Source organism: Molothrus aeneus, chromosome 7, assembly GCF_037042795.1.
Source record: "Molothrus aeneus isolate 106 chromosome 7, BPBGC_Maene_1.0, whole genome shotgun sequence".
Lineage (NCBI taxonomy): Eukaryota > Metazoa > Chordata > Aves > Passeriformes > Icteridae > Molothrus > Molothrus aeneus.
Genome location: NC_089652.1, coordinates 15,102,027 through 15,121,984, shown reverse-complemented (window position 1 = coordinate 15,121,984; position 19,958 = coordinate 15,102,027). Strand labels below are relative to the sequence as shown.

The 19,958-nt window shown below is 36.9% G+C and overlaps 1 protein-coding gene across 1 annotated transcript in view; it reads right to left on the bottom strand.

Moving 5' to 3' along the window:
• Positions 1 to 19,958, bottom strand: part of CERKL (ceramide kinase like) — a 52,655-nt gene that overhangs the window by 18,698 nt on the left and 13,999 nt on the right. The window contains exons 2-3 of the mRNA XM_066553443.1: positions 12,345 to 12,587; positions 4,229 to 4,360 (exon numbers count right to left, since the gene is read on the bottom strand). Coding sequence (XP_066409540.1) covers positions 4,229 to 4,360; positions 12,345 to 12,587 — 375 coding nt within the window. The remainder of the gene's footprint in view (positions 1 to 4,228; positions 4,361 to 12,344; positions 12,588 to 19,958) is intronic.

Below are 19,958 nucleotides of genomic sequence, written 5' to 3'. Positions count from 1 at the left end.
GAATGTGCATCATTATATGCAAAATTACATTAATCTTTCATGCTTGTCTGTCCCTGGTGCTCACATAGTTCAAGGCTTTTCTCCAGTGTTCCTAAACACTGCTAAAATTATTAGTATTGATGTCTAAAACAATCATTCCATAGCTGTACCTATTCCAACCATATTTCTACAGACTATTCAAAGGCTGCTTACAAGAACTGAAAATACCCCTATCTCTTCCTATTTAAACAAACACACAAGTATGTGTGTGGACATAGTGAGTGTATATATCTTTTCTCCCAAAAATGAGAAGGAAAACAAAATCAATACAAAGGTGATACAATTTTTACACTTCACACTAAAAATTTGTTTATATTGCCTATAAGTTCAAAATCCCCCAATCAGCAAAGTTCTCATGCTTGGTGTTTTGAAAATTCTTAATTAAAAAAACAGAGTTGTTTTGATTATATGGAAGGTAGAGATTTATCATTTTGCTGCAGAAACAGCTATCACTATAATAACTTTTGGGAATTATTTACAGAATTCACTTTCATGCAGGGCCTCTCTGGAATATAAAAGCACATTATATAAGCTACCATATTCAGCCTTGCATTGCCAACGGGAACAATGCTTTTAACAATATCTGTAGGCTGTGTGAAAAGTGACCAATAAAAGTGTGCATCATGCAAAAATGCAGAAAGGTTCAAATATCTTACCATTGCTTAGCTGTGAAAGAAACTCTTCCCATGAAAATAGAGTTGGTTACCAGGTTACATGCCTTTTTAAATGAACATGATGACATTTAGAAAGTTATGAGTACAGTCTAATTAAAATGGAACAGTAAATAAGATTTATTTTGTAACAGAAAACATGCTCAGTGCTTTCCTAATGTAATGTAAGTTAGGCTTACTGTTACAGAATTAATTCACTCAAAGAACAAGGACATGAAAATAAAGAGGGCTCATGTCTACAGAGAAGTCAATAAAGGCAGTAAAAATGACTACTGTTAGCCAGACTGAGAGCAAATCCATCCTCTTTGCATCTAGTAGCTTAAGTTTGGAAATTATGTAGAAGTACTGCTCAAGGCTTAAGATTGGGGAATTACAAGAAATTTAAAATTTCATGAGAGAATGACAGAGGATCTATTTTGACACATCATGACAAAAAGGCAGTGAAAAAAATGAGGTTTTCAGGAAAAACTTTGTGAGAACATATATACATATATAGAGAATAATTCAAGTAGAAAAAAAACCTAGAAAAATCCAACACAGACATAAAAAGACCATGTCTAGAAAGTTTTCTGCAGGCTTGACAACCTCCAGAAGGGCATGTATAAATCATTCTGATAGCTGGAAAAAAAGCTAAGTGTTTGAATATTTGGCACTGTTCCAATTCAGGAGGAAAACAAACAAACAAAAAAACCTACTCAATGTATTTTGGTAATAGGAAGAAAGCTTCTTTCATTGTTTGAGAAGGATCCAAATCTCATATTTGTCAAAATCATTATCACAAAAATATTATTTAATATTTTTTTTACCTTTTCTAATGCATAATCTCAAAAGATTTTCTCTTTCTTTTGTCCTTAAGTGTTGGATAATGGCATTCTGAAGAAAGGACACCAAAGGTGCACCTCATTTGAACAGAGTCACACATACTCCAAAAACACTTTAACACCCTCTTTACGTGGCAAACAAGAACCAAGGGCTTGGCCACTACACACAGAAAAAGCAATATAAAATTAGTTCAACACTTCAAAACAGGGGATGCTTTCACATGGCACCTAAACATACTGGCACTCCTGCCACAGTCTAAAATCAATGGGATTAACTGTTACTGATAACAGCTTTTTCTCATCCAGCACCAACACCAGTTATCTGTTGGTATTTACCATATGCCAATGCTATTTACCATAAACCAGTGCTCTTTGTCCAATTCTCAAACATTCCTTTCTTTTGTGGTTCTGCCCTAAAAATAGGAGTTAGGGAAGGCTGTTATTTTTGCTGAAAGGTCCAGGTTGTAAGAGTGCACAGATGGAAGCAAGAGTCAAAACTAGGAAGAGAAGTGAGACAAGCTAGGATTCTGTCAGGGTTTCTTTTATTTATTTTTCTTTAACTATGTGTAAAATTTTGCAAGACACTAATGTATTTCTAAAATAATAGTTCCAATTATCACAGTTTGCCAATACTTGCAGGTATCTCAACAGTGGAGTGAGCTTTTGTAGAACTCAATTTTTGGAAGAGTCACTGTTCTTATCCTAGCAGCCACATCCCAGCTGCAGCACAAAAAAATTGCCCAATTTTTAAAAGAGGCCAGATTTTAACTATTGTTTCACCTTGGCCACAATTCAAAGTATTGCTTCAGTTTAAATATGCTAATTCACACGTTCTAGAGCTCTAAGCACTTCAGAGATTTGCTTACTGCATGTGACAAAAAAACCCCAAAAACCCAGCAAAACACAATCCACTCCAGAATACCTTTGGTTATTTTTAATGAAATTATTTAATTGTTACACACAAAGCCATCTGGGGGAAAAAAAGAAAACTCTACAAAATTTTAAAATAATTAGAAAAAGTAAGTGTTACTTCAGCACTCACTTATTCACATACATGTCTTTAGATTGCCATATGTCCTTGGGTAGGAGAAAATATTTCCATTCCAAACTTCTAAACATATAAGAAGTTTATTCCAAGAGAAGCTATAATGAAGAATAAGATCTGGAAAGCCTGATCAGAGAGAAAGCAATAGCTACCAATGTACAAGACTGGCTGAGGAGAGCTCTGTCTTTCAGCACTCCACTGTCAATCTTTGATGTTCTGAAGTGGTTTTAGTAACCTGAAAATTTTTTATTTTTTATGCACTAGAAGCCACTTCAGAGGTTCAAATTTGCTATAAATTTTTAGCGCTCAACAAATTTTAACTTCTCATTCAATGAATTTTAAATATGTGTATCTGGAAAAGTCTCAATGTAAACTGTCTTCAGTGCAAAAATTGTACAAAAGCCTTCACAATTTCAGTGCCTAATACACCTTTGTACACCACCAGTTATGTAAATATTGGCCATGCTCCAAAACAGCAGGAACAGCAAGAGGCACACTCCAACCTCACAAAATCCAAAACAATTATGGGAGGAAAAAACCCAGTTCAATTTACTTGAAACAAAGTGTTTGTGTTTATTAGAATAGGGTACCAGTGGACAGGACTTTTACTCAGCACCCACCACCACCCTCTTTTTTTTAAAAAAAAGCATAATTCTTAATTATTTAGTTCTCTACCAGCATTGAAAACTGCAATGTAGTTCTCTCATTTTGCCTGTAGGAGGAGTGTTAGGCAGCTAATAAGCACAGGAGTATTTCAGCATTGCCAAAATAACCTCAATTGAAGGACAGGCCACTAAACATTTTTTTTGGCTTGACTCAGAAGCTTTCTATTAAAAATTCAAAGACAAATAATTAAAAAATAGAGTTAAAACTTTTTTATTCCACTAGAAAAAATTTTTTTGAAACCTCCACAAATAATATTCACAACTTGTATTAAAACATTTTTCTAAAATTGTGACCAAACAAGGCTAAGTCAATTTCTAATATGACAGCATTATTAGTCTGTTCACACTATGATCCATGCCTTCCAGGTAGATAAATATGTCTGTGAAAATTAAAATTTATATAAAGCTGCTGGCATTCCCTCTCAGTTCAGGATAGTTAAGAAATTATTGCTACAGAATTCTAATACAGACCATCTTTTCCACATTTCTTCTAATGTGTCTTTAATCTTCAATTGCTTTTATTTTAAATTGTGGGCTAAGTATTTAAAAAATACATGGATACAGGGAATAAAATTAGCATGATCATTTTCATCTACCATTATTGCACTAGTATATTCTCATGGCTAAGTGAGATTTTATCAAAATAACTTTTGGCCTGTAACCTGAACTAATCATCATTTCATAATAAATTTAAGGAACAACTGCAAGATGAGATCTCCTATAATTTTTCAAGTCAGTTAGAACAGACACAGGAAAAAAAGACTAGATTACTAGTATTGATTGCTATAGATGAAAAGTACTGAATCAATAAGAGAATTACTAAAGCACTTTTGGACAAAATAAAAATATATGGTGTTGTATTAACTAGAGCTCCAAATGCAGTACTTGCAGTCAAAGGCAATAAGGATAAGCAGTAAATTCAAATTGTCTCACATGCTTAACTATTAGTTTTACAAAGGATTAAGTTATACTTCTGTAGCAACTTACCTGTGACATCAGTTTTTATGTCAGCAAGTTTAAAAAGAGGTGCAACTTTTTCATAATAAATGTTAGTGGCTTCTCTTTTGTGGCTGCTTGGATTAACAAACACTTTCAAGGATTTTGGTCTATTTTGAAAACCTAAAAAGAAAACAAAACATTCAAGATTACACACAACCCAACTATTTTTACAGCTTAAATGGGATTTTAAAATCAGAACCATTACAATATTTTGACAGGAAAAGTAAATTACAGTCTAAAAAAGTCTCTAAAAAAAGCCAAAATTTTATCTTGCATGTGCACTACTTATCTTTAAATTACAGTATTCATTAATTTTGTGTGTACAGCTAATAAAAGCTGTAGGAACCAGAAAAAAGTGCATATGTCACAGCCTAGTTAAACCCTGATTCAGGAGCAGGGTGAGTGTGAAGTTTGGGCACCAAAAAAGAAAAGAAGCCCAAACATAAAAATGCATCCTTGTTGGAATTTAATGACTCACTCCCAGCAGGTTTACGAAAGTAACACCCAACAAAACTTACACAACAATCCAACACTTTTCTTTTCTGACAGTGCAAACCAAACAGTCCAAAGGAAATTTCTTCATTGTAAAGGAGGTCCAAAAATATAAAGAAATAGAAAATTGGCAGTATCATTTGGAAATCTGAGAATTATTGCTCATTTAGGCCTTTGGAGTAACAAACTCCAAGGAAACGCTGTTATGCAAAGCTGAACCTTGTCTTGCACACTGATCACATGAAGTAATTTTATTATTTGAAACATGGCATTTTGTTGAAGAGTAAATAACTCAGACTAAACCAATAATATTCCGTTTTAAATTCCCTATTCTAGAATTCCTACAATTGCCATGGTTCAGTGAGGCTGCTTTGCTACAGAAGCAAGAAGCAAGCAGCAGTGTGCAATACTGCTCTTCTTTTGGTGTTTATTTAAAAGACTTGATTTGAACAATTCTGAATTTGGTTTTGGTATCAGGGTAGACTATCACTTTCTTAGCCAAAAGCTGGAATATTTGGCAAGTGTACTGCTTTCAACATTCAAGAACAAAATTAGTACTAGCCAAAGGAGCTACATAGGGAGCCAAGAATGAAATACATTTTCCTGCCCCATGAAGAATATTCCTTCAATTTTTGCAGCCACGTGTACCTTCAGAGTGTCAGCAGGGACTTCCTGCAGCTCGTCCCACTTACTCTACCTCAACAATTGAACAGAAACAGTTATTAAAGAAATTATAGCTAAACACTATTTCAACATTAAAGAGGAAAGTATTCCTTAAGATCAAAACATAATTATAGAAGTCATAGAGATAATTTTTTCATTTATTTAAACACATCAAAAAATCTTGAAAGGAAAACTAGCTGTTTATCCAGTTTGCATCAGAAAATTTAGAAGAGCTCTTACATATACTGAAGGAAATTACTGTATCAGTTTGCTGCTATAACCTCAAAATCATACACAAAAAAATGTATAACCATGTTTATGTGAAAATGTTTTACAGAGTGCCAAGACCTTGCATAGCAAATTAATCATGGAGAATCCTGAATGCCTGCAGTAACAAGAACTTGTGTTCAAAAGCATCTCTTTCAAAAAAGGAGGAAAAAGAAAATAGGCAACTTGGTGAGGACTGCAGCTGTGTAGTAGGGAAGGGTTGCTGTTCATGAGGACCCTGATCAGCTACAAGAAAGGTCTGAGAAAAGCCTGACAATGTTCAATAAGACAAAGCCAAAGCCCAAGCCCAGCACCTGAGCCAACCAAACCCTCCGAGCGTGGGATGGGGCCGGGACCAGCAGGGAGCACCTCAGAGAGCACGGGCAGCTCCAGCACCTCAGAGAGCACGGGCAGCTCCAGCAGGGAGCACCTCAGAGAGCACGGGCAGCTCCAGGAGGGAGCACCTCAGAGAGCACGGGCAGCTCCAGCAGGGAGCACCTCAGAGAGCACGGGCAGCTCCAGCACCTCAGAGAGCACGGGCAGCTCCAGCAGGGAGCACCTCAGAGAGCACGGGCAGCTCCAGCACCTCAGAGAGCACGGGCAGCTCCAGCAGGGAGCACCTCAGAGAGCACGGGCAGCTCCAGCACCTCAGAGAGCACGGGCAGCTCCAGCACCTCAGAGAGCACGGGCAGCTCCAGCAGGGAGCACCTCAGAGAGCACTGGCAGCTCCAGCACCTCAGAGAGCACGGGCAGCTCCAACACCTCAGAGAGCACTGGCAGCTCCAGCACCTCAGAGAGCACGGGCAGCTCCAGCACCTCAGAGAGCACGGGCAGCTCCAGCACCTCAGAGAGCACGGGCAGCTCCAGCACCTCAGAGAGCACGGGCAGCTCCAGCACCTCAGAGAGCACTGGCAGCTCCAGCAGGGAGCACCTCAGAGAGCACGGGCAGCTCCAGCAGGGAGCACCTCAGAGAGCACGGGCAGCTCCAGCACCTCAGAGAGCACGGGCAGCTCCCGAGGGACCGGGGCCGACATGAGGGAATGGTGCCAAGGGCAGCCAGGAAGGGCAGGGCTCGCTGGGCTGCAGGAACAAGAGGACAGCCAGCAGTCCAAAGGATGTCACTACAGCCTTGTTCTCAGCACCTCCTGAGCCTGAAGCTGAAGAGCTGCCCCCATTTGCAGGCTCCCAGCACAAGGGAGATGAAGGCAGCAGGTCCGACATGGAGCTGCCCCTACAGCAAGGGGCCGGAGCAGGCCGCGGGCAGGAGGCAGCGGCAGCCGGCCTGGCCAGCCCCAAGGACAAAATCTACCAAAATCTTTCCTTGAGCATCTCCTGTGCGAGCCACAGGCCTCCAAGCCAGGCTTCCGGCAGGTGCAGGGACAAAGAGGCCACAGACACAAGTGGCACAAGTAATATTCCGGTGTGAAATAAAGAAAAACACCCTTCACAATGAGGGCAGTTAACCATGGATGACACTGTCCATCCTTAGCGATTTTCAAAACTGCCCTGGACATGGCTCTTAGCAACCTGATCTTTATTAGAAGTTCACCTGTCCTGAGCAGGAAGCCAGAAGAGATCATCTCCAGAGGTTCATTCCAACCTAAAATCATGTTGATTCTCTGGAAACAGAAAGAAGCACTGCAGGTATGTACTGCAGTGGAATATCTTTTTACAGGAATTACAACACAAACAAGGAAGTCTAAACAAAAGCTCCCAAAGACTATTAATACATATAAATAATTATCATAAAGACATTATGTCTTAATTGAAATCTAGTAACTGGTATTGTTGCAGTCCTGTAGAAGTTATAAAAATATTAAGACCAAAAAAAATAATTTCTGTGACTTTATCATTTGCCTAAAGCATCAGGCAAATTATAAGTTTTCCAATTAAAAATTAAATGGAAAACTTCTAAGAATAAGGACTCCTGCTTCAAAAGAGGAAAGATTTAACCAAATTCATAAATGTGCTGTCATGTTTCTTACCTTATTTACAAGAAAATGTGATCACCTGGTCCTCCTAACACTCAACCCCCCCATAACACCCAGAGCTAAAAACTGTAAAAACTGACTTCAGCCATGGATATCTGAGTATACCTTTAAAGTTACAAAAAACAAACCAAAACTACACCCCAAACATACAAATATAAGAGTACAATGGACAAAGCAGAGGGAAAGAATAGAAAAATACAGTTTGTAAAAGTAGAGAAAGCAGATGAAGTGTCAAAACTTCTGTTACCCAGACAGTGCGAGTTACAGTTCTGCAAAACAGACATCAGGAGAAAACTGAAGGGAGAAAAGCAAATACCACTATCTCACTTCAATGTTTTTGCATGTGAGATGTAAAAATTTAACCCTAGGTGGCAATATAAAGTTTCAAAAGAAATCCTATGGAGGCAAAAGAAAATAGACTTTTCTGTTGGAGAAAAAAATCCTAGATTTTTGAGGAAATGGTTGAATTTAATTTTTTAAGAAACATTAAGTCATTAAACCATTCTAAACTAGAAACTTTATTTATGATTATGTATATTGGGCTATTGCTGCAAAGCATATCAGAGTTAATACATAAATCCCAGCAAGACTTTCAATTCACAGGATCAAAGTATTAATATACTCTCTTTATGACTATTCGAATATCAATTTACTTTTTTAGAGAGATAAAATATTTCATTGACAGAAATATTTTTCACAAACATTTGAGCAGAGATGGTGCCCTACTGAAGTGATTTTATTTGTGCCAAATAATTGCCAACTGACATGAAAGGATGATCATGACAAAATTTATTACTTTATTATTCCTGGTGTGCACTGGACACGTTAGAACGCACCAAACAACTGAGTTTAATGAAAGCATATCCTGTAACAGCCAAAGATTAAACTTTCACACAATATAATTGTGAAGCTTCTCTAAAGTGTTTTTGAATAATAATCTTTTAATTGTCTTTAAACAACATCTATATGAATGAATCAATGTCATTGACTACTGTGTGCAACTGATCCCAGTCTGCCAGCCTTTTGGGGCTCCCCTAACTGGTATTCTGTTATTGTTTTCCCTGGCTGCTCCATTTGAAACGAGCCAGCAGCCTAAAGCAGGAAGGCCAACTGTTCCCCTAGTACTAACAAATGTGCTAATATGCACTAGTTTAAACTTGATCTATCAAGTGAATCAGTGAACCATGAAGGGTGGTGGGTCAATCAGGGTGTTCTGAAAACAAAGGCTCCTGGGGCAGCAGAGACGCTGTGCTCAGACATACATCTGTGCTGCTTTCAGGCCCCAGCCTCAGCAAAATGGGTTTATGTTACAAAAGTTAAGAGCCTGGAATCATGTCATTACCACCTACATTTATAAATACTTTATACAACATTAGGAATATTATACATGAGAAAAACTAACAATATGAGACAGAGTCATTGATGTAACTATGGAGACACCACTGTTAATATTAACTAAGCTAAGTTAATGTTTAACATTAATGGTTTAATTAAAACTTCATGCATGAAGTTTCAGGCTTTCATATCAAATCCCCGTGTGATAGATACTACAGAACAGCAGATAAAAATAAAATGCACTTTGTGCTTTTTTTGCTACTTTATCATTTATTCTTAACCACATTTACTGTCTTGTTAGTTTACAGAGTTTTTAAGTAAAGCTTTTTCAAATCAGCTGTTAGTAAGTCTTGTCTTGTTAAAAAACAATTGATGAGCATTGACAACTGTACGTTTTCTCACATTTTTGAGCCTACCTCAACCCTTTCAGAACCACTATGTATTTGCATGTGCAGAGGATTTTAGATGAAACGGTGAATTCTACTGACAGTGTGTCCCCACATGCCATGCCTGTAAATCCTGTACAAAAATGTGATGTATAAATGGAAATCACTGAGAGTGGGGTGTGCAGCAGGGCTGACAAAAGATAACAGCACACTAGACCCTGTCTAAACTGCCCTTTGGGGCCTTACAGGAGCCAGCCCAGAGCCAAGGATCCAGAGGTGCATAAAGATGGCAGTGGTTATCTTACAGCAGTTTAACACTGTACATGTGATGTACAGATCAGATTTCAGGAACACTCTATCAGTGAGCAAGCTCTTTCTATCTAGCTGGCATGCACTGCAACAGCAGCAACAGCAGGCAGAAAATAAGAACTTCCTCAAATATGGGAAGATGGTGGTACATTAATTTTGCTACCCTGTCACAGACACACAGAGAAAGAATGATAATGGCAGTCACTGTAACTAAATTCTAAACACTTATATCTGTGTGTGCTCACTTACATGATAACAGGCTTCATAAAAAATTACAGCTCAGTTAAACTTTAAATTGAAGTATTCTGAACACAAAGTCAAAGCAACAGAGGGCACTCACTGTGAAGATAATAAGAATGAACAGGGAAAAACCATTTATGACATGACATGTGTCATGCCAGACACAGATCACACTGTAAAAAGGAAACTGTGTACATGAAACTTCAAAAAAAATTAAATCTTCATTAGAAACCTCCAGATAAACTTTGTCTCATACTATCACCAACAAACTTGCTATTGTTGTTCCCTAATTAATGTATATGCATAAAAACCTAAAAACTTGTCAAAGAGTAAGGTAAACAAGTAGAAATTGAATTTATCTGCAGAGGAAACACACCTGTCAGTAATATGTGCTCCCCTTTGTCAGAATGTCTAAATGTTATTGACCAAATCTACATACATACATGTTCTACTTTGATAAATCACCTCCTTTTAATTTGATCTAGCCAGAAACAATAAAAGAATCCTTCATGTAAATAATGCAGCTGTTAATGAAAAACTACTTTGTGATCAGACAGACTGGGGGAGGAGGGAGGGCAGGAAGTAATATTTACTACTTCAGAAGGATAAAACCAGAAGCAGCCAATTTGAGTTCATGAACAAGAATGACTCTAGCACTATTACAAAAAAAAAAAAAAGAGAAATAAAAAGGCTGCAGCAAAAACTATGAAAACCCACTATAGTTTCCCACAGAAATATCAGCCACTGAGTAATTAACAGAACTCAGCTGCATTGTATACTTTTAGTTCAGACTTAGGAGAATATACACATCAGCAACTGCTATGATGAGAGTTTCATTTGGTTATTTTTATCTCTCTGAGTCCTGTTTATACCTGAAGTAGAAAACAAGGAGAAAAAAATTTACGGATCAGAGATCCAAAAAACATCTGTACGAGGTCTGAGCTTCTAGAGAAAGACTGAAGCAAGAACTTGAAACAGCATTGCACAGAACACTTTTTACGGGTTCAGGTGGCTTCCAGTTACAAAGCTATAAAGCACAGACTGCACCTCGAGGTCAAGGCAACCTGAGCTAGAGATACTGCAGCTTTTTTTCTGTGAACATATGGTACCACTGCTCCTGATAGATGGAGAGTAATCTAGGAACAAAACAGACATTTGCTCCTTATGCAAATGCCCTTGCCTTTATGGGTAGCTGGAGATCTACAGGAATCCTGGCACTTGTGCAGATTGAGATATTTCATGATAAAGTCTTTCAAAAGGGGAAAAGGGAAGGCACTTTTTAATAAGCATCTTCATTGGGAAAATCCAAAGCATATTGTAAACAAACAATGCAAGAATACACCATTAATAAATCATGTTGTTTCTCTAGTATCTGCTTGTGAAACTTTAGTAGAAGCACACCATAAATTCTTATTCAAAGTGTTGTCACAAACACTACAGATGTACAAGATTTGGATTCTGTAATCTGGCTCTGTCTTAACAATTCAGCTGGAGTTCTAATAGTGTGCCACAAGATAGACTGCTTTTCTTCTGAAATAAGCAAGCTCATTTGCTACAATCTGTAAATAGAGGCACCTTTTGGAGCTAAATCAGAGTTTGGAATTGGGGAAGGGATGTAGTTTTGGTTATTTATATCAAATGTGTGCTACGTTCTGTGCCTTTCAAATATAAACTTCAGTGAAAGGCTTGGATTTCTTGTGAGGCTCTTTTCCCTATATGGTGAATATTTTTTTCATAATTTTGATAGAGCTTCCATAAAATAAAATTAAAAAACCCCAACCCACCAACCCTAAAACTGGTTAAACAAAGCATCCTGAAATTGGCATTAGCCTAGGCAAACACAGAAAGATATTTTTACAGTAAAGGATTGCATCCCATCACTATTGCAAATAAATTTTGTATCAAATTAAGCAACAAGAGTCCTACAGAGCACTGCCACCTGTGAATTTATGAAGATGAGGAAAGTCTCTCCCATTCAGCTCCTAAAGAATATGGAGGTCTCAAGTGGGATTTCCTAAACCATCACCAGAAAGTTCCTGAAGAGTTCCCAGAAGTGCAACTACTGTAGTATCAGGTGTGATGCAATTTCAAGTGAAAATATCAACTAAATATGTTATTTCCTCCAGAAGCAGATTTCCCAGAAGACTCTTCAGTCAGAATAAAGAAAACCACTTATTTTCAGTGGCTTCCAAAACTTCCAAAAATAACATCAATTGTTTCATTTTTACAGATACATTATTCAATTATTGTCATTTTCCTAGATTTTACACTTGACTATGTAAAACTTCAGTAGTAAACATTTTCCAGAAATAAGATTCATATCTGTGTTTTAATTTCCACAGGCAAGATGTTTCTGAGCTTGTCAGCCTCATGTATTGCCAATAGAAATAAATATGACAGCAACCTCTATTTAATGCTTACCATTTAAAATTTCCTTCAGATGTCTAAACCACGACTGACAATGATCTTCACTTAAGTTATTTAAATGGATAGCACAGTCTGTAAGTTTGTTCTCTTCTTTATTCAAGCATTTAAAAATTGTGATACCCAACAAAGTGCCACCTTTTTGCTGCCCTGCAAAACGACGACGTTTCAGTTTTACTGAAAATACATCCTTCATTTCAATAATCTCTTCTTGAGCCTGTAAAGCCACACTGGAATCACCTGTAAGGGAAAAAAAAAAAAAAAAAAAAGAAAGCATTACTACAGTGATTGGGAGTAACAACTAAAGTATTGTTAGGTCTTCATCTCTACATTCACTTCTTGCATCTGTTCATGCTTGCATTGAAACTTATGGCATATCATTTCCCTCAGTCATTGGTCTTTTGTTTTACCAACTTCATTATGTATCCAGCTGTACAAACAAAACTATTTCAAAGAGGTTATTTACTCAGCTTTCTGGTGTTCAAAAAAATTCTTAAAATTTCACACTCTAGGAAAGACTTTTTTTGAATTCGCATTTGAAAAGCAAATTCTTTATTCTATTCACCTAAATCACAGCAATCATAGCAGTCATACTTGTAAATCATAGTGTGCTATGACCCAAGCTGACTATATGCTCACTATATTTTTTTCATTTAATACAACCATTACAACCGTTTAATAATACAACCATTTAATACAACCATTACCTTTTGTGTTTACAACAGAAACATGTCAGAAAACAGTCAAGGAAAAACAGACAAATAAGCCAAAACTCTGTTACCCATCTTTGCTTTCATTTTTGATTTATGAATTCAGTTTAGAAGACAAGAAAAACAGTTTCCAAAAAGTTCTTGTCAGAGTTCGAGATCCTCATCCCAGGGGAGATTTGTGTTAGCCAAGGGAAGGTTTTGTTATCTTGGGGCTGTTATTTGCATGGATGCTGTGGCTGCAGATGCTACCACTTCATTTCCAAGTGCCTTTTGGAGATGTATCAACTGAGGCACTGTGGTACAGGCTTCTCCCTTTTCTGCTCTCTTGAGCTGCATTCAGATTCCTCAAAACCAAAGTCAAATACACAAACTGAAGGAAAAATATCACCCTTCCTGTAGGTATCAGATTATTTGGGAATAAATACACAGAAAGAAAATTTTCCCTGCTTTCTTCGTAATTACAGCAGATCTCATACAGCGGATCAATAAAGGTCCCTTTGCAGCCCAAGGCAAGAAATGCTAGAAAGCAGAAAAATTCCCCAAATCTAGCAACAACTCTGGTTTCTCAATAGCAAAAACTGCAGCAGATTCTGTTTGATTAATAGTTGATACATGCTGCACTGGACTCTTGGGAAAACCTATTTTAATTGTCACCCAGGGAAAGATGGACAGCACCCCCTACTTCATTACACCACTTGAAGCTGGGGGTTTCAGAAAGTCATATACTTTTTCTGGGCAGAAAAAAGATGACTTTTTCAATTCTCATAACAGTTTGACACTGTCATTTCTCAACATCATTTCTGGAAGGAGGCTATGCAGTGATCATTTCTCTGCCCAGAAATCCTGGATGATTTCTCCTCAGCCATGCTAACACAACTAAAGCTCAAGTCAATATGACTTCTCCTCACAATTCTCAACCAATTCATTTTCTCCTGCTCTGTACCAAATAACCTGTGACAAATAGAAGCATGACCTTGTTATACTTCCCACATATTTTTCACCAACTTGTTATACTTTATCATCCTAATATTTCCATAAATCAGCTACTAAGGTGTAAAACTGGACTGAAATTATTCCACTCTTAGCAGGAACACCGGGACAAGTAATTGAGAGTACTGTGCATTGAGACAGTACACAGGAAATTGTAGTGCATATTTTCAGAAGTATACAGCAAATAAAGAGGAGAAAACTCACCTAAATACTTTTTTAAAAGACCCCAACATAAATCCTGAAGTACTGGAACAACTGCTGTAAAAATATTTTCAGTCAATGTATCCTTTAAAAATGAGGGTACTGAAGGGGAAGAAATACTGTATGATTCCATTTGAATTATGATTTTACACAAACTCAAAGTGGACATTGTACAAACAAACTTGGTACTAACATTACCAAACCTAAGATCTTAATTTCTGTCAAAATTTGTACTGCTCTTTTAAAACATTTAAGGGTAAATAGTCTTTGTAGGCCTGAAATGAAAAACTGACTGGTGATGTCCCAAATTACCTAGAACTACATAGTTTAATATCTACATTAAAGACTTGTTTTAACTTTTAAAACAGAATTTTTGAGGGGTCTACTTAGGTTTTTTCACAATGTTTCACTGTCAGACATACAGTACATTGAAAATGCCAACACACAACCTCAATGTTTTAGGAAAAAGGAAATATAACCACAACCATTCTGTAGCAATAACTGAGCTGCAACATTCATTTCCCCAGACTAATATAAATATTCTAAGTGGGTTCGATTTTTAAATTCTTTAAAATAAATCATTTTTTGGATTTAACTCTTAGTTTTGCTGAGGAGATCATGAACTCTATTATACCAATGTTATGGATGTGCACCACATATAAGTTACAAACATTAGCCTATTTATCCTGCACAAGTCAAGGAAAATGAAGGCCTGACAAAATACTTTTTATTTTCCACTTGCTTTCATAAAATGACATTTAGTCTTAAGTCAGGTAAGGCCTGCATTTTCTTTTCATGGTTATTTTAGCCAGTTACTTACTTGTATTTACCAAATATTCTTAATAGGTAGAACTAGACTTTCAAAACCATTATCTGACTTTGCTGGTTTTACAGGAATACATTTCCAGATGCATCCTGGAAAAGGATATAAACTCCAGGAATGCTGAATTGTAAAAAATCATCATCCTTGAGTTTTAATTTCTAGAGGGAACATTGAATTAGCTAGTAGGATTAGGACAGCCATTTTTTTCCTAAAGTTGTAAAGCAATCTGCATACAATCCTGGACATATTCTATAATTTTCATTTTCTCTGCTTACTGAAAATAAGACCATCTCAAATGTAGTAAAATTTTATAAAACAACTTATTAAGATAAAAAAAATTTAGGTCATAAGCTGTGTTTATAAAATATTTCTAGAATGAGGTAACAACCACGCTTACTTGTGCAATGAAGTATATATTGTAGTAAACACTTTTTAAACTTTGAAAACAGTATTGGCTCATTAGTATCATATTGGTTATTGCAAGCAGTTTCAGGACATTAACTGTCCTCTCACATTACTCAGAAAGATATTGGGTACCATCTGTTCTTGCAAGAGATTTAAGTGTACATCTATTAGATATCATGCTATTTATTTAATTCAGTACCCACTTCCCATTGTTGTATCTTCTGAAAAAAAAAAGTCAATTTAATTACAAGGAATAAAGATAATCTCTTCTACCAGGCTGCCCTGTCATCATGAAAGCAGAGAGGGAACCTGCATAAAGTAGGTTACAGGCGTTAGGGAAGAGCAAAACTAACAGCACTTAACATTTAACAAAGATCCAACAAAACCAGAATATATGGCACTTAAAAAAAAGTTACTATAAGCCAAGGGCTTGTCTGAATCAATCTCAGCACATCTGTCTGATGTGGAGCGTAAACAGGATTAGAGTTGGATTTATCTGCTTGACGCTAATTGTACTCACAGTTTCTGCACATGTCCACTTTTTTTTTTTCCAAATACAGCATGAAAAAAAAGAAAAATCTGCCTGGATAGATGAATTTCTAGGAAGTTTTATGCCCCTATTTATCATCTCACTAATTTCAAGCAATGAGACTATCCTACTTTTTCCTATTTATGGTAGTCAAATCTCTTATTTAACAAAAAAATTATGTCTGAATCAACCAGACTGAGCTAAATCAAAAGATCAAGAACTAATACACTCAAATAGAGTTTAACTATAAATAGTAAACCAAATTTTAATTAGTCAAGAGTGTTAGCTACCTCATGTTTACAGCAAAATTGATGAAAATATACACAGAGAAAAAAAGCAGTACAACTGAAAACCAGAACAGTTTTAAAGACAATGTGGTATTTAAATATAAACACCAACACTTCAACAAGGAACCACTTTTTGGATTGTTATCTTACCACAGAAGCCCAACATCTAGATGTGGAACTGAAGGACTTGATTTCCATAACAAATATCTGGAGTACATAGAAAATACCAGAAACCACACATAAAATGTGACAATAATTCAAGTGCAAGAACTGGACACAAAGCAAAGAGTGTTATACTCCCTTGGTCACAAATGCTTCCTATGACCTTTGGCAAGATACCTAGCCCTCCTGACTATAATGAATAAATAAATCTTTTACACATTTTAGGCTCTCTGCCCCACTGTGTTCTCAAAGTTTACTTCCTTAATAGTCGATTGATATAGCTGAGTGAAGTATAACAGAAATAATTAGAAATTTTTAAAAATCATCAAGACCATACTAAAGAAGATACAGTGATCAGTATATATTAAAGAAGTGTTTTATTATAAAACATTTATTTTTAAATTGATCACAGACCATTCTATACTGTATGAACACTACTTTCAAAATAAGCATTCAGGACACAATAAACATACAATAAACACAACTATATTAATATAAACCCCAAAATAAAATAAATATAATTTAAAATTATTAAAAAATATTTTTGACAGTATGTCTATAAATCTATTTTTAGGAATATTTAATATAATGTCTAATGCCTATAAATCAGCACCTATTAGCCCATCAGTTACTAAGCCTATTTTTCCCTCACTGTAAATCAGCACAGAAAGCAGCATGCAGCTGATTCATAAAACCTCTACAGTTTTCAGCTACTTATTGATCAAGAAGGGCTGGCAGTGAGAAAAGCAGATATGATCATTCTTGCCAGAAAAGCCAAGAAAAAGTGTAAAGCTTTTCTGGCTATTTAGCACTTACTTAACTACTCTAAACATGAGACAGAAAAGCTATTTCAAAACACATGAATTTTGAATGATTTCTTATTTCAAAAAGATAAGTCGTGCAACACTTCTGGCAAAATTTGATGCTATGCCTCTTACTGTCTTCTGTAAGCAGAGAAAGCAAAATTCCAGTTTCTGCTTGCCAAACGTATCCAACAGTAAGCTGAGGAGAAGGTGGTACAGCCAGGGCCAGGCTGGGAAAGGGCTGGTTTTTGTTTGAAGATTAGTTTTATATTACTCTAGTCCTTTGAAAAGGAGTTACAGGAGAAGTTTAACACAAGCAAGGCCCTAATCTAGAAATACATTTCTCACACTGTGTGCAATGACCTGCTTGGGAGCAGCGAGGAGCTCAGAAAGTATTACAAGGGACTGAAGAGTTTGAGCAGAGCTGGAGAGAAAAAGCAGGGTGCAACTACTCACTTCACCTTTTAATGGCAGCTATTCTCTTGCAGCAGCAGCTGTATTCCTTCAGGGCAGAAAACTGAGCTTAAAGACATCTGACAGGGATACAACCCACTTTCATTCTCCTCCTCTAGAGAATCTTAGGGAGAAGTGATGTATTTTGCCAAGCAAATGCAATACCTTCCTGCTAATCCCTCTCTCAATAGACACCCACCCTCCACTCCCCTGCCATGACTGAGCAGTCCAGCCCTTTTCCTGAAGTCTGGCCCTGGGCAGAGCCCAGATGAGTCAAATCAACTCCTACAGTAACAGAGCTTGCCCACTTTTCTTTTCCCCTGGCTTAGTCTTCTGACACATTGTTTAGTACAATCAGTTCAACACAATTTCTATAAAATTAGAGATGCTACAAAGTGCTAAGAAAATTCACATTCACAGCAGGGAAGAAGGAAGAACTGGGACTGTCTGCTTTCATCAGCAGGAAGTCAACATGGCCTGAGCCAATCTGCTGTGCATTTTCACTTCCAATTGCTAACTCCCCAAAGATCACACAGATCAACAAGAGTCAGAAAGAACTGGAAAAGATGAACAATGGCTTCTCTTAATTCTTTAGAGCTCTAGTGACATCTCATACATTAAAAAAATAAATTATAAGTCTCAGAATAAAATTCCACTTTACAAAACAATAATGAAACATTCAGTTATGTTTCACTGGACATAGTTATTCACTGTTCTAGCTTAAAGAAGTCATCTTATTTTAAACTACCATCACAGATAGCTACCTGTAAAAAGAATATTTTTATGAAGAATACAGACATATTTAAAAAATAAAATTCCAAAACAAATTTGTACTTCAGGTTTCAATTTTTCAACACAATACTAACCAAAAACCTAAGTAATTTTCCAATGCAAGTCTCAGTCATGGGATAAAGGCTTACATTATATAACAGAATAATTTCACTTGTTTCTAAACAATTTTGCTATATTAAAAGCATGGGTAAATGTAACCTCCTACCTTTCATCTTCCCCTCTTTTCTCTCACCACTTTTCAAATGGTTCTTTCCCCAAGATACCACAACCAGCTGATTCCAGCCCCTGTTCTCCACCATATCTGTTAGAAACTAATCCTCAAGCTTCTGAACACCCCCACCAAACCATAGGGCTGTTGCACATACAGCCCCTGTGCACAGCATCCTACCACAGCAACTGAAAGAGCAGCAGCTTTAGGGAACGTTTGGTGTAGTCCTTGAAGTCTTGAGCTGGATCAGACTCAAGCTGGATCAAGACTTAAAATTTGGTTAAGTTTCACTACAGCTTTAAAAGATGGCAATCGGCAAACTTCTGAAAAGAACAACCATCACCAAACTACTTAGTTCTGGCTGAACCAAAAGAAAAGAGGATCCCATACTGTAAGAGCATAGTTTAGTACCGCTCAGAGGCTGGCTTTTCTGAGCTGAGGCCTTGTGGAGAAAGGCCAGGCTTGGGGACTTCCCCTGTGAGCATGACCACATCTCAGAGTGACGCTCATCACTGTGTCACTCGTCAGAGTGACACAGCCTGCTGAGTCTGCTTGATGCCCAGCAGGCCATGGAAAAGCCCTTTCCTCTTCTAATGAGGCTCATCAGACATCTATCCATCAAGCTTTCATCAGGGTCTTCACTCAGCTCTCACATAGAGCAGTGAAGTACCTTGCTTATTAACTACAGGCTAATGGCAGAATTTCATTAGAAAAATATACTGACACTGGCAGTTTGAAAAAAAGTCAGATAGCTTATTGAATAAAGACCTCTGCAAAAAAAAAAAAAGTGTGATTGAAGCTTTAGCAGAAGGCCTGATGCTGTTCCAGAGAAAAAGCTTCACCTCACGGAAGAGTTTCCCCTTCATTCTACAAATAAATTTGAGGGAGATGATCAATTTAAAAATAGCATAAAGATCTATTGGGAATAATGCTAGAACAACAAGGTAAGCTGAAAGGAAGCAAGGCAGACAAGGACTGATTCCCATCCTGAAGCATTTGAGAGGCTGCATGAAGCAAAAGCTTTGCTTTTAATAATTACACTTTCTTATTAACACCAGAGCAAGAAAGAGGTCACTGGAAATGTACTATAGAAAGCTCTACATTTTATATTAAGAATATGGCCCACATACTGCTTAATTTCATAATATGATTTGACAAGTAGCTGCAAACCTTTCATTTAGTGGCTTAAACTTTGAGGTTTTTCATTTAATAAGTAAGAGGACTTATGGTAGAAACTTCAGAGTAACA